Raw genomic sequence first — 14316 nt, 5'->3', positions numbered from 1 at the left:
CTGTCCCTATCTACATATAGGGACAGGTCCCTATCTATCTGTCCCTATCTATCTACCGCCCTCTAGGGTCTGGGTTTCTTCCTCAATGAGGGAGTTTTTCCCACCACTGTCGCTGTTGGGTTTCTCTGCCTGTTAAAGCGCTTTGAAATGTCTGCTGATGTGATTAAGTGCTTCATTAACAAAGGTTTAATAAGAGTTGGTTGATTCATTCATAAAAGAAATCCAAAAGCACTAGCACTACCAAAGCTCTCAGAAACACAATGCTCATTTCATAGTGTACAGCTATTGTGGGTGCTACTGTAGGTTAGCTTTATCACAGCAGCCAAGGACCTGCATTATTCTGTGGTTGATGCAGGTGGACCCCTGGAGGTCTGCAGTTTCACTTTCTTTTTCTTAATTAAAGTCATGCATTTTCACAGAAACTCATTTGTTCTGCTTCAATGAAACATTTGTTTTCTGGTTTGTGAGTTTCAGTTATCGTATCATTGACTTCATTTCAGAGGTATTAAACAGTTTTAAAACAAAGTTCATCTTCAGAATATGAAGATACCTTTTATCCTGACTGAGACATTACATCACGTTCCTATTGATGCTATAGGACCATCATTATGTAACATAACTGATACAGTCATATTAGAGTTAATGTAGATGTTGAGACCTTTAAGGTGTCACAAGGTTCTTCATTACTGCCAATAACGTCTTAAGGCTCTTTTCTTCTCCAATGGCAGCAGCTGGAGCAAGGAATTCCTGATGTCCATCTCCATAGCAACACTTCCCTGTTCATCCTGAAGGATTCCAAGGTGTTCTGAGTTCAGATGAGAGATCTGATCCCTCCAGGAATTATAGTCTTCCAGGTTCTCTTGGTAGTTGGAGGAGCCCAGAACACTGTCCTACAGACAACCTAATTCAATGTCTGAAACACCTCACCTGACGCAGTGGCGCCCCCTACCTTTAAAGATGCAGTAAGTCACTTTAATTTTACCAAACAAAATTCCTTGACCCTAGTCCTGCGCCCGACCAGGACCAAAATTTAATCACCTCTAGAATGTGGGGGCCATCCTTGGTGAAAATTTCATGCAAATGAGTCCATCAGTTTCGTGTAGTCTGACTAACAAACACACAGCAGTAAGTTGTGTGTACAGCAGCGACGTGCGGTCAGGGGATTGACCAATGACTCGAGTAGCTGTGCTGGTAGCTTAACAGTCAGACCATAATGCTATGTCTCTATATGTCGCTATTAAATGTTCAAACACGTTTGCTCTATGAACTAAATTCCCATGATTTAGCTAATGTATATAATGTAGAGTGTTTTTTAGTCAACAACTCCATGTGTGTAACGTCTCTCTGGAGTTGAGCGGTCCTGAAACCGCTGGGAAAAGACACGAAATGAGGCACGCAGTTCTCCTGCCTCATGGTAGGGGGCGCTGGTGATCCCAGGGATTCTTCTTGGGACTCCTCAGCCGCAGAAGAAGTGTCAGTAAACTACAATCTATAGTCAGCAAGTCAAGTACAGCCATTCATTTTCTGTTCGCCTTGCCTCACTATAAAAATGGAGGATAACAGATCTACACTCACAATGTTTTCTCTGGTTTTGTTCAGAAGGAGCGGCGCGTGGACTTCATTTATAAGTTAATGTAACAAACAAACAAACAGGTAGGTAACAACAGTGTTTTTTAATTAAAGGTGCTTATTTGTGTGTTACAGTTTGTATGTGTAAATTATTCTGCTCTGAGACTTTAAAATAACCCACTCACTATTGATAATGAAATGGTGAATAAACTGTAGGTTCATGTGTTTGTAAATCTGATTACGATGAAGTCAGTGCCCCCCCAGCCATGAACGTCACCGCATGTCTCTGGTGTACAATTACATTTTTTTATTATCCAATTGCTATTTGTGTTTTCAAAAATACTATAAAAATCTCAACTGAAGTCAGAGTTTCTAATCTGGGTCATCTCAGTCACCAATAATATTTTAATAATATTTTAGTTTTGATCACCATTCCACTTAATGAAAATGTAAATGTTGCAATGATGGCAGCAACCATAGTGGTCAGCAGAGAATGTGTCATTCAAAAACTTTATTTAAAAGCATTACATCATTTTAATAATATCATTGTGTACAATGACACCTGTGACCAAAGCAGCACAGAAGATAAAGTCATGTGACTTAAGCTGAAGTACTGTTGTCCTCCACAGATTAAACTCTTCATATTTGTAAAAATACACAATCAATATGAATAAAGTTGCATCATTTAGTCCATGAATGCATAGTGATCATCTCTAGCCATCAATGAAAGGACCTGAAGACAACTACTGAGCAAATGAGTGACAAATCAGCCATTATCTGAGCATCTCCTGATGGTTATACTACAACAACTAGTTAGGATAAAGGGGCTTGAACATCTTTGGACTAAATCCACACCCCTTGACGATGTTGAATTGGACGATTACCCACTAGTTCTTGTAGTTTAAGCACCAGAGTACAACTGATGCGTAATGTAAATCTAGCCTAGCAGCAGCTTGCATTTCCAAAACACCACAACACACTGTAACACTAGCGACACGCGGTTTCATTTCCCAACACCCGTGTTAACACGTCAGACTTAGAGAACAGAGTCCAGGAAAAAGAAGATCCACGGTGAAGATCCACTCTGTCTCTGGATGGGACCAGTAAACGGACTGGACCTCCAGAGTGGAACAGCTCTGGTGCCAGTCCAGTCCATTTACCGTTGACTAACTGGTTCATGTAGGTGAAGCGTGTCTGAACCAGCCAATCAGGATCAGCCTTCAGAGCTCAGTCTTGTCGCCGCCCCCTGAGCTGCTGGCAGCGCCGCCCTCAGCTGCAGAGCTGGACGCCGCGTCTTTGGGTTGGAACGCCAGCGAGGCCGAGTTGATGCAGTAGCGCTTCCCTGTGGGCTTTGGTCCATCATCAAACGTGTGCCCCAGATGAGCTCCACACTGGAACCACCAATGAGATGAGGTTATCCGTTTGATTGTATGTATGAGTACGAGTTCTTTAAACTGTTGATGCAGCGTACCTGACCGCAGGTCGTCTCCACCCGGTGCATCCCATAGGAGAAGTCATCCGACTGAACGATGGACTCCTCCTTCAGAATGTCAAAGAAGGACGGCCACCCTGAACACACACACACACACACACACGCACACGCACACGCACACGCACACACACAAATTTTCTATCAGCATAATTTTTCATTCACCACCAACACTGTTTACAGCGGAGGTGGGGAGCTGCTGACCTCGACTGGGGATATTGCCGGGTGATGGAAAAGATACTTTGAGGATCTTCTTAATCCCACTACCATCAATCAATCAATCAATCAATCAATCAATCAATCAATCAATCAACCTTTATTTGCATAGTGCTTAATCACATCAGCAGACATGTCAAAGTGCTTTAACAGACAGAGAAACCCAACAGAACCCTCCAAGCATAAGGGTCTGACACTGTCTTCCACGGAGGAAGCTGAGGCTGTAGTATCTTGTGGGGAGGGTTTTGGGCGTCTGGGGTTGGGGGCCCTCTGATAAGGGCTGTCCTGTCCCTGCATGACGTAGTGGGAGCTCGGTTTTTGGCAGTAAATCAGACATCTACTAGGTTTGACTTCCACCTTTTATCACCAGTTCTGTTTAAAATGTTCATGGACAGAATTTCTAGATGCAGCCAGGGTCCGGAGGGGGTCCGGTTTGGGGACCAAAGGATCTCATCTCTGCTTTTTGCAGACCATGTTGTCCTGTTGGCCTCATCAAACCTGGACCTTCAGCTGCACTGGGATGGTTTGGAGCTGAGTGTGACGCAATGGGACGAGGATCAGCACCTCTAGATCCAAGGCCTTGGTTCTGGACAGGTAAAGGGTGGTGTGCCCTCTTCGGGTCGGTGGAGAGTCTTTGCCCCCAGTGGGAGAGTTCAAGTGTCAATAATTCATTATTGAGGAGTTGTCTGGAGAGTGGGAACTCTGCAGAATTTTTTAGGGACGTCTCTGACTTTTGATGACCAGGAAGTGACATCAGCGCGTCATTCACAGCAGCGTGGTTGAAAACCTCCGTGGCTTAAAGCTGGGCTTAGCCTCTAGACCCCCCAGAGTTAAAACACATTCAGCAGAGCTAGAGATGTTAGCCTTACCTTTTGGTACTACAGGATTTTATTATTACACCTCAAAGCTAGTGCTTTGATCAATGACAGTAGGTCAGACCACTAGCTTTGATCTTTGACCAATGCAAGTAGGTCAGGGTAAAATTTTGAATTCAGGGGTGTCGCAGGATGTTGCAGTCTGTGACTGCCTTGTTTGAGTATTTAGAGTAGTTATGACATTTCATTGATCTTAAATGGAGATTAGAAATTGAACTCTAATAAATGTCACTGATAGGGAGGAAGTGTGTATTAAAGGAATTTTGTCTGTGTTGTGTTTGAGGGAATCCTATTTTGGAGCTCCCAGGTGAGTCAGATGGATTCACACAGAACGAGCTCCCAGCTAGCAGAGGAAACAGAGTCCGCTCACCTGATCCGGAGTCAAATTTACTGCTTGAGCTAAAAGAGGAAAAAGACAATAAATTACAAAAACATTCTTCTTTTCCAAATACAGTAACTTTTCTTCTGTTTCTTAAACATCTGGAGGAAACCAACGTCTTGTACCCACAATTTGCTGACTACTGAAAGAGGGCAATCAGGGTAACATTTTTTTACTTACAATTATGTCTAAAAGCAAACACACACACCTGAATGATAGAGAGGAGGTGTTACCTGAACAGGGGGGCCCCACAGACGACACAGGTGTAGGTCCCTTCACCCTGATGGCGTGTCAGCTCCCCAGTGAAGGCACTGTGGGAAAAGTGTTTCAGCAAATCAAGTCTCAGAGGGAAGAACAAAGGCAGCTCACACACACACACACACACACACACACACACACACACACACACACACACACGCTCTAGAGCCTGGATCCCCCCTCCAGACCCTGGGTCCTGCCCAGAGTTTCTTCCTCAATGAGGGGTTTTTCTCAGCTGCTGTCTCTTGTGCTCTGGAGGGTTCTGTTGGGTTTTTCTGTCCGTTAAAACACTTTGAAATGTCTACTGATGTGATTAAGCGTTATACAACTAAAGGTTGATTAATTGATTGATTGATTGATTGATTGATTGATTGGTCGTCTGTGTCTTTGTGTGGCTTTGTGGTGTTTCCCCCGCCTCATGCCCTGAACCAGCTGGGATAGGCTCCAGCTCCTCCTGACCCGTGACAGCGGGTAAAGCAGTGACAGAAAACTGATGGATGGATGAATGATCTGCAAGCTGTCACAGTGGATTAATCAGGTTAGGAGGATGGATGGATGATGGATGGATGATTGATTGATAAACATGTGGTTCAATGCATGAGCAGGGCTCAGAAAAGAAGAAGTAGGAAGACCAGGGGAGCCAGACAGCAGCCAGCGGTCACTAGAGCAGTCTCCAGAGACTGTGAGACCAGACAGACCGACCTGAGACCAGCCTGGACTGACTACGACACGGATACTCAGTGTCCAGCACCAGAACGTCTGGACCGGTACCAGATCAACAGGAATGTCAGGGCCTTATTCCAGAACTCAATGGGACAACCCAAGAGGCCAACTCAAGGCCACGTGGCCAAGTCAACATCAAGTCATCAAGTCAACAAGTCAACATCAAGTCAACAAGTCAACATCTAGTCAACAAGTCAACATCTAGTCAACATCAAGTCAATATCAAATCAACAAGTCAACATTAAGTCAACAAGTCAACATCTAGTCAACATCAAGTCAACAAGTCAACATCTAGTCAACATCAAGTCAATATCAAGTCAACAAGTGAACATCAAGTCAACATCCAGTCAACAAGTCAACATCTAGTCAACAAGTCAATATCAAGTCAACATCAAGTCAACAAGTCAACATCTAGTCAACAAGTCAACATCTAGTCAACAAGTCAACATCAAGTCAACATCTAGTCAACAAGTCAACATCAAGTCAGCAAGTCAACATCAAGTCAATATCAAGTCAATATCAAGTCAATAAGTCAACAGCAAGTCAACAAGTCAACATCTAGTCAACAAGTCAACATCAAGTCAACATAAAGTCAACAAGTCAACATCAAGTCAACATCTAGTCAACAAGTCAACATCAAGTCAGCAAGTCAACATCAAGTCAATATCAAGTCAATATCAAGTCAATAAGTCAACAGCAAGTCAACAAGTCAACATCTAGTCAACAAGTCAACATCAAGTCAACATCAAGTCAACAAGTCAACATCAAGTTAACAAGTCAACATCAAGTCAACATCAAGTCAAAATTTAGTTAACCCGTCAACATCAAGTCAACAAGTCAACATCAAGTCAACATCTAGTCAACAAGTCAACATCAAGTCAACAAGTCAACATCAAGTCAACAAGTCAACATCAAGTGCGGTTTAAACCAGGGAATGTGCTATGACCACAGCTGCTCTGCACAGAGCTGGACCCCCTCAGATCGGGTTTACCAGCTGATCCCTTTACAACAGTAACAGCCATGCTGTAGTATTATCAAAAATAACTCTTGCATTACTATTATATTATTAATCACGACCGTATCATTGCTTCCATTATTAATGATGACTTATCTTTGGTGTATTATATAGCTGTTATCAGGGTCATGGGGCTGGGGGCTGTCCCAGCTGATACTAGGTGAGGGGTGTGGGAGAAAAAGGGAACCCAGGCCCTTTGACTTTCAGACACAGACGTTGTAAATATTGATGAATAATGAATTATTGATTTATTGTGTTGGACGGCCAATGAGGCTCTGACTCTGAATGCAGAGTAGATAATAGTTGACCGTTAAGGTACACGTCTACTGGTGCCTGTGATTCAAACTGGTGCTTTTAATTTGGCGGTTTGTCCTGCAGGTACCTCTCAGTTCCTCTCTCCTGGGTCACATGGTACTGAATGGGTGTAAGGCGCTTCTTCAGCTCCTCCGGAGGAAAGCTCACCGGCCACTTCCTCTTGGTCAGACATGCTCCTGGGGGGCGAGGCACGCATGACAAACACATTAAATATGCAGTGTTAACTATTTTCCGTGGTACAGACACAAACATGTGGATTAGGATCAGCTGTGTTTCGTGTCTGTCCTCCATGTGGTTCACTCATTTATACATGAGGAGATGTTGAAGCTGTAACTATGACACATTTTCACCTCACATACAACAGTCATCAGCACTTCAGTGAGAAAATATGATTAAGATATATTAAAACAAAACTCAGAAAGATCAAACTCAGCAACTTGCAGGTTGGAGACCAATCTGGAGCGATGTGTACAGAAATGAGTCAGAAACTAGAATTTCACGGAGTATGACTGAACACCAGATTGAAGAATATCTAAGAAAGTGTCAACTAAACATGTCCTGTTTGTGGAGTCGGTGCCTTCAGCAGTTTGGTGAAAAGTTTATTTCTTAATGCAAAAAGAAAGAAACAAGTGTAAATATGTTGTACACAGGCCGTCCTCACTGGTGAACGCTGCACACAGCACCTGTCAGTGTGTCCATCATCAAGAAGGTTTGAATCCTTTCTGTGTGGAGTTTGTATGTTCTCACTATGTCTGCGTGGGTTCTATCCAGGTTCTCTGGCATCCCCCCACCTCCAGAAACATAGAGTTTAGGTGGATTGATCAATCTAAAACTGCATGAAACCATCAACCTTTAGATAATGACCCAATAACTTGAGCCCAAGCTGGTCCACAACTGAACCAAGAGTTTTTGGTGGACTGTGTGGTGGCCACACTGACACCCCGACACCCTGAGCTGGAGGCCAGCGGCACCATGTTGGACTCAGGTAGGTGACGAGCACAAACGCTTCATAACGAATGACGCATTCTAAACACAGGAATGGCTGGAACAACAGATTGTTTTACGTCCACGGGTCTTCTGTGGAATAATCACGTGGAACCAACTCAAAGAACAGAAACGGAACTGAATGTGTGTAGATGGGGATCCTTTCTTAATGAAGCCCACTGCGGTACGGCACAACTGATCTTATAACAGGTGGGACTGGAGAAGGTGTGTGTTCATGTTCCTGCATTAAACCTGGAAGCTAAACACGAGTACCAAGGGCAGCCAACCCGAGTCCTCACCCTGAAGATGACTCAGACGTGCTGTGATGTGATGTGAATGATGAAATATAACGAAAACAATGAAAAAAGATGCTATTGTCTCACAGCAGGAAGGTTCTGGGTGGAAATCCATTGGTTCTGTGTGTTTGCATGTTCTCTGCTCTGGATCTCCAGCTTCCTCCCACAATCAAAAACATAGAACATACGTGAACAGGTGACTGTCAATAGTCATGACTCTGAGCGTGTCCCTATCATGAGGCCCCGTGAGCTTAAAGGGTAAGTGGTCAAGAAAATGAACAAATGTACATTTGAAATGTTTTTCTGACTAATATAAATTTCAGATCAAATTGAACCTGCAAGTTGCTCTTGAAGTGACATCACAACCACAACACACCAGGGTCCACACGACGCAGGGGAGCCAAGCAGTGAACGTCTAGAGAGCTGTGTGACAGCAGCGTGAGTAGGGTTCCTGTTCCACCGACGCCAAACCGAAGGGTGTGTGTGACCATTAGGACCAGTAATGACACTTACCTACTGTCATAGGTCAAAGCTCAAAGCTAGAGCTCTGACCTACTGTCATAGGTCAAAGCTCAAAGCTAGTGCTCTGATCTACTTTCATAGGTCAAAGCACTAGCTTTGATCTATGGTCTTACTCACACTGGCCTTCTCCCTCGTCTTTCTACCTCATCCGGTTCCTGAATGTACAAAAGTTGAACTTTGACCTTGACCTAGTTTTCTCAAGGTCATCATCTCGTTTCCATCCCCTGTGCTGCCCGAGTCATGTCCTTTTTGTTTCCATCTTTCAATCTGAACGGTTGTGAAGACATTTGGTGGACGAACGGACGGACTAACAGACGGACGAACGGACGGACTAACAGACGGACTAACGGACGGACTAACGGACGGACTAACGGACGGACTAACGGACGGACTAACGGACGGACTAACGGACGGACGGACAGACGGACGGACGGATGGACTAACGGACGGACTAACGGACGGACGGACAGACGGACGGACTAACGGACGGACAGACGGACGCTGACGATTACAATACATCACCGCTGTAATTAATTGCACCATATTGAATACATTAACTCCTTATCAATACAGTACACCCTCACACATCAAAGTGACTCCACCTCATCATAGATTTTTGGTAGTCAGTCATGTGATACCGTACACACATTCTATTGGCTGACGGCATCCTGAAGTGTTCTACATTCCGTGAGTCTCTGACTTCCGTGAGACACAAAAGTGTTTTAATCAGTCTATCAGAGTGTTTTAAAGGTCATACAGACAGAAGGTGGTTTAATATCGATATGGGGGGGTTCAGAAACGTTTAAATTACCTTAAATAATAAGATCAATAGTTTGTCGCTCTATCGTGGAATTCGTTAATCACATGTGGTTCCTGGAACGCGTTAACGGTGAAGAGCAGCCCATTTGTTCCCTGCAGGATTTAACGTAACCGACAGCACCTGCTGTGTCTGTGAGCACGCGGTAAACACAGAGAGGCTGACATGACTGTGAACACGGTAAAGTCATGCTGACACACCAGCAGGCGTTATAAGGCGTCATAGCAGAGCAGCGCAGGCACACAGCACCCAGTCGACCTGAGGGGAGGCTGCAGGGCCGCAGAGCCACAGGCTGGCTCTTGGTGATTAGATGCAGCAGATTGAACCCCGACATGACTGCTGGACAGAGGAACCCCACCAGAAGAACCCCAGTGGGCTTAGAAGGACTGGTCTGGATGGAGGGGAGCACACACAATGAACACGACATGAGTCAGTACAGGAACCTGAAGGGCTCCAGAGATGGATGTGGCCTGAGAGGGATGAGAACACATCAGTTAGAACAAAAAGGATCACCACCGGCCCACTGAGCCTCTAAGCCCTGGTGGTTCCACCAGTGAGGACGTTCTACACCAGGATAACAGTAGTGATCTGTGCAACACTGACAACATCAGCAACCAGCTTGAACCTCCTGGACAGCACAGTAACATGTAGGAGCTCAAGTAATAACACAGTAGAACCTCAGATAATAACACAGTAGAACCTCAGATAATAACACAGTAGAACCTCAGATATAACACAGTAGAACCTCAGATAATAACACAGTAGAACCTCAGATAATAACACAGTAGAACCTCAGATAATAACACAGTAGAACCTCAGATAATAACACAGTAGAACCTCAGATATAACACAGTAGAACCTCAGATAATAACACAGTAGAACCTCAGATAATAACACAGTAGAACCTCAGATATAACACAGTAGAACCTCAGATAATAACACAGTAGAACCTCAGATAATAACACAGTAGAACCTCAGATATAACACAGTAGAACCACAGATAATAACACAGTAGAACCTCAGATAATAACAAAGTAGAACCTCAGATAATAACACAGTAGAAACTCAGATAATAACACAGTAGAACCTCAGATAATAACACAGTAGAACCTCAGATAATAACACAGTAGAACCTCAGATAATAACAAAGTAGAACCTCAGATAATAACACAGTGGAACCTCAGATAATAACACAGTAGAACCTCAGATAATAACACAGTAGAACCTCAGATAAATAACACAGTAGAACCTCAGATAATAACACAGTAGAACCTCAGATTATTACAGTAGAACCTCGAGATACAACTTTAATCCGGTCTGTGACTGAGCTCCTAAGTCAAACATTTTCAATAACTAAAATCATTTTAATTTGTTCTAGCGTGTAAGAAAGTCCCAAAGCCCCTAAATTAAAAAACAAAAAACATATTTTAACAACCAATTGACATGCATTTATATATACAGTATATATATATATATACAGTATATATTTATATCATATATATGCATATATAATATATATCATATATATGATATATCATATATATATATATCATATACATATATGATATATATATATACTGTATATATGATATACATACAGTATATTGCAGCATTCACATCTTCTAGCAGATCTTCTGAAGGTACTTGACAACTTAGCTTCGGTATTTGTCGGAGGCTCCAGGTTTCCATTTGGGTCACGATCTTCCTTCTCAGGTCAGCAGCTCTTGTATTGAGGCTGTGTGTCTCTTGGGGCTTGGTACCCAATCACGGATTGTGGGGGGGGGGTGATATCCCCCCGCTGACCTGGCGTCCTGGCTCCCCCTTGCCGTAGCATTGCTGTTGTATTTCATAGATCTCTAGTTGTGACAGCAGTTTTCGGTTACGGATGTTGGAACACTGGGCTAACAGCTGTTTCTTTGTTAGCCTTGATTGTGGGTTTCGAAGCATCCATTGGTCCCACATCCGCCCCATATATCCCCTCTCTCTGGGATTACTTGTGTAGTAGCATTCCAACAACTCCGTATTCTCCGCCCTGGTTCCCTAGCATCTGACGCGGACCTTGTTAACCCGAGCGACGTCCGAGCCGGTATGACTCTGTCATTATTGTGTTCACTCATGATTGAGGTAGGCTCGTATAGCATTAAGGGTCTTGCCTAAGGACCCTCACTGGATAGTGTCCGCCATGTCTGGGGTTCGAAACCACGCCCTCAGATAACCTCTACGCTGCCGAGGTGCCCCTGAGCAAGGAACCAAACACGCTACCCTATGGATGCTGCTACATCACTCCCCCAGGGAGGAACACAGGAACTAAAACCCATCAGACATCCTACAAAGCACTGTACAACACACACACCAGTTCTAAACTCTCCACCAGTGTTCTGGGAGCGTCCAGAAGATGAACAACCTCCAGTCACCTCATGAGTAGATGGATGGATGGATGGATGGATGGATGGATAGACGATGGATGGATGGTTGGATGGATGGATGGACGGACGGACGGAATAAACACACATGATGCTTCACGGTGAACCACTTGGTGATTGACATATTGAAGAACCTAAAGACGGGTTCATAGCCCATCCAGCTTCCAGTCATGGTGATCAATGTGTCTTATAGTTCACTGCCACCCCCCCTGTAATAGTACAACAGGGTCAGTTTCACACATGACCCACAGACTCTCCGTTTCTTTCCCTCTCATTGACTGAGTCACTCTTCACTCTCTACAGAACTCTTCAGGGTTCTCCCTGGTCCTGGTCTCTACAGATCCCCCACCCCCACCCCAGTAGCTCCACCCATCACAGCAGACTTCCTGTGAAGCTGTCCAATGATGTCACAGTGCCGACACCCACCAGTAGGGGGGGCTTGGCTAGCCTAAACTCCGCATCAGAAGACACAACCACAGAAGGCCGGTCTGTGACCTGGGGGGTAAGAACCAACGCCCTACAGCACACCACCCTCGGGGGGGGGGACCTTGATGTTGGTTCAGTAGAACAAACACAAGCAGCTCAGCTCACGTGACGAATGGACAGACGAAGGTATTCACTCAGATGTAGGTTCAGCTCCTCCATCACATCAGCTGATCCTTGAAGGTTAAACATCTGACCTCCTGCTGAGACTCTCCATCTAAGTGTCTCCAGGCTCTGGATCAGTCCAGCAGCTCCAGATTCCAGCTTCAAGACGTGACTGAAAGGACTCCATTGATACAGTACTGGTGAACTATGGGTAAACTACTGTGTAATAGTACTCTACATGGTATTACTGGTCATGTGACTTCAGTGTACCTGACCATTACCTGTGCTACCGGTCAGTGTTGACGTCAGAACATCCACTGACTGATGTCTCAGGTCAGGAGTCGATCCTTCATAAACACACAAACCAACAGTTTAAATAGAGCCGAGGTCGTTCATGTCGGTCCCTGAGCCAGTTCTGATAAACGTCCAACGGTAAAGGTAACCAACCAGATTAAATCTGGAACCGGATCAACTCTGGAACCGGATTAACTCTGTAACATAACCAAATTAAGTCTGTAACTGGACTAACTGTAACTGAAGTAGCTGTAACCAGACTAACTGTAACTGGACTAACTATAACTGAAGTAACTAACTGGATTAACTGTAACTGGACTAACTATAATTGAAGTAACTGTAACTGGACTAACTAACTGAAGTAACTGTAACCAGACTAACTATAACCGGACTAACTGTAACTGGACTAACTGTAACTGGACTAACTATAATTGAACTAACTGTAACCGGACTAACTGTAACTGACCCCGGACAGACGCCCCCCCCCCCCATTACCGCCCCATGTCGGTCCAGATCAGGACCGGGAGACAGAACTGTCACCTGGCCGTGTGCGTGAGCACCGAGCCCCCCCCCAACGGAGGGCCCCGAACACCACCGCCTACCTACCGGACAGAAGCAGCAGCAGCGGGAGGGGGGCGATGAGGCTCCGGGACAACATTCAGGCTCACCGGCGGTGAAGGCTCCGGTAGACGACCGGTTCGTCCGGTTTGTTCCGGTCCTCCAGGCTCCGGGTCCAGGCGGGTCCTCCAGGCTCCGGGTCCAGGCGGGTCCTCCAGGCTCCGGGTCCAGGCGGGTCGTCCAGGCTCCGGGTCCAGGCGGGTCCTCCACAGGCCGTGTGTCCAGGCAGCAGCTCAGGACCAGCACATGTCCATGTATGGTCATGACCCGGCGGCGGGGCGCTGGGGGGCGGCGCCACCGGCCGGACGGCGGCTCCGCACCGGAGCGGGTCCGGAACGGACTCCCCGGCCGGTGGACCGGATCCGGAGCAGCGGGTACAGAAGAACGTGTGACCCCCGTCCGGCTGAGACCTACAGGTGGTTTCTGTGTCCCGTCCGGAGTCCAAACTTCACCTGTTCATGGGGACACCGATGACGTCATGGGACAGCCTCTCCTTGTGACGCCAGGGGGCGCCACGTCCTCCTCCACGTCAGCCTGTCTCCACCCACAAACACCCCCTCAGGTTTATAGACCGACCATAACCCCCCAGGGAGGTTAGAGGTACACTCGAGTTAGTTCAAATGTGTGTGTGTGTGTGTGTGTGTGTGTGTGTACATATATATATATATATACATATATACATATATATATGTGTGTGTGTGCACATATATATATATGTGTGTACATATATATATGTGTGTGTGTACATATATATATGTACACACATATATATATATGTACACACACAAACACATATATATGTACACACATATATATATGTGTGTACATATATATGTGTGTGTACAGGCCCTGAACACACACACGGGGGGGGGGCTGTACGCATACAGAGGAGGTAGAGTGACGTGCAGCTCCCTCATTGGAGCGCCCCAAATGAG

The 14316-nt window shown here is 45.3% G+C and overlaps 1 protein-coding gene across 2 annotated transcripts; it reads right to left on the bottom strand.

Annotated features, from left to right (window-relative positions):
* Window positions 1-2052: 2052 nt before the first annotated feature.
* On the bottom strand, window positions 2053-13888 carry msrb3 (methionine sulfoxide reductase B3). 2 transcript variants are annotated; one of them, XM_068306691.1, is made up of 7 exons: window positions 13370-13888; window positions 9717-9849; window positions 6907-7015; window positions 4762-4839; window positions 4520-4548; window positions 3041-3138; window positions 2053-2960 (listed from the first exon to the last, which is right to left on the bottom strand). In XM_068306691.1, exons 1-7 carry the CDS (start codon window positions 13643-13645, stop codon window positions 2790-2792), a joined length of 894 nt encoding a protein of 297 aa, XP_068162792.1. In that variant the 5' UTR covers window positions 13646-13888; the 3' UTR covers window positions 2053-2789. The 2 variants fall into 2 exon arrangements, with proteins under 2 accessions (XP_068162792.1, XP_068162793.1); XM_068306692.1 differs by having other exon boundaries at window positions 13432-13565.
* Window positions 13889-14316: the final 428 nt, after the last annotated feature.

This window comes from Antennarius striatus, chromosome 22 (genome assembly GCF_040054535.1).
Source record: "Antennarius striatus isolate MH-2024 chromosome 22, ASM4005453v1, whole genome shotgun sequence".
NCBI lineage: Eukaryota > Metazoa > Chordata > Actinopteri > Lophiiformes > Antennariidae > Antennarius > Antennarius striatus.
Note: the sequence above shows the minus strand (reverse complement) of the source record. Positions and strands in the feature narration are given on the sequence as shown.

Bases quoted from the DNA above. Each gene is read 5' to 3' on its own strand.
- msrb3 (XM_068306691.1), bottom strand. From the start codon at position 13,645: ATGACCATACATGGACATGTGCTGGTCCTGAGCTGCTGCCTGGACACA. The intron at 9,850-13,369 runs GTAGGTAGGCGG...CCCTCCATCCAG, and splicing joins GCTGCTGCTGCTTCTGTCCG to ACCAGTCCTTCTAAGCCCAC. The intron at 7,016-9,716 runs GTCGACTGGGTG...CTCGCCCCCCAG, and splicing joins GCCCTGCAGCCTCCCCTCAG to GAGCATGTCTGACCAAGAGG.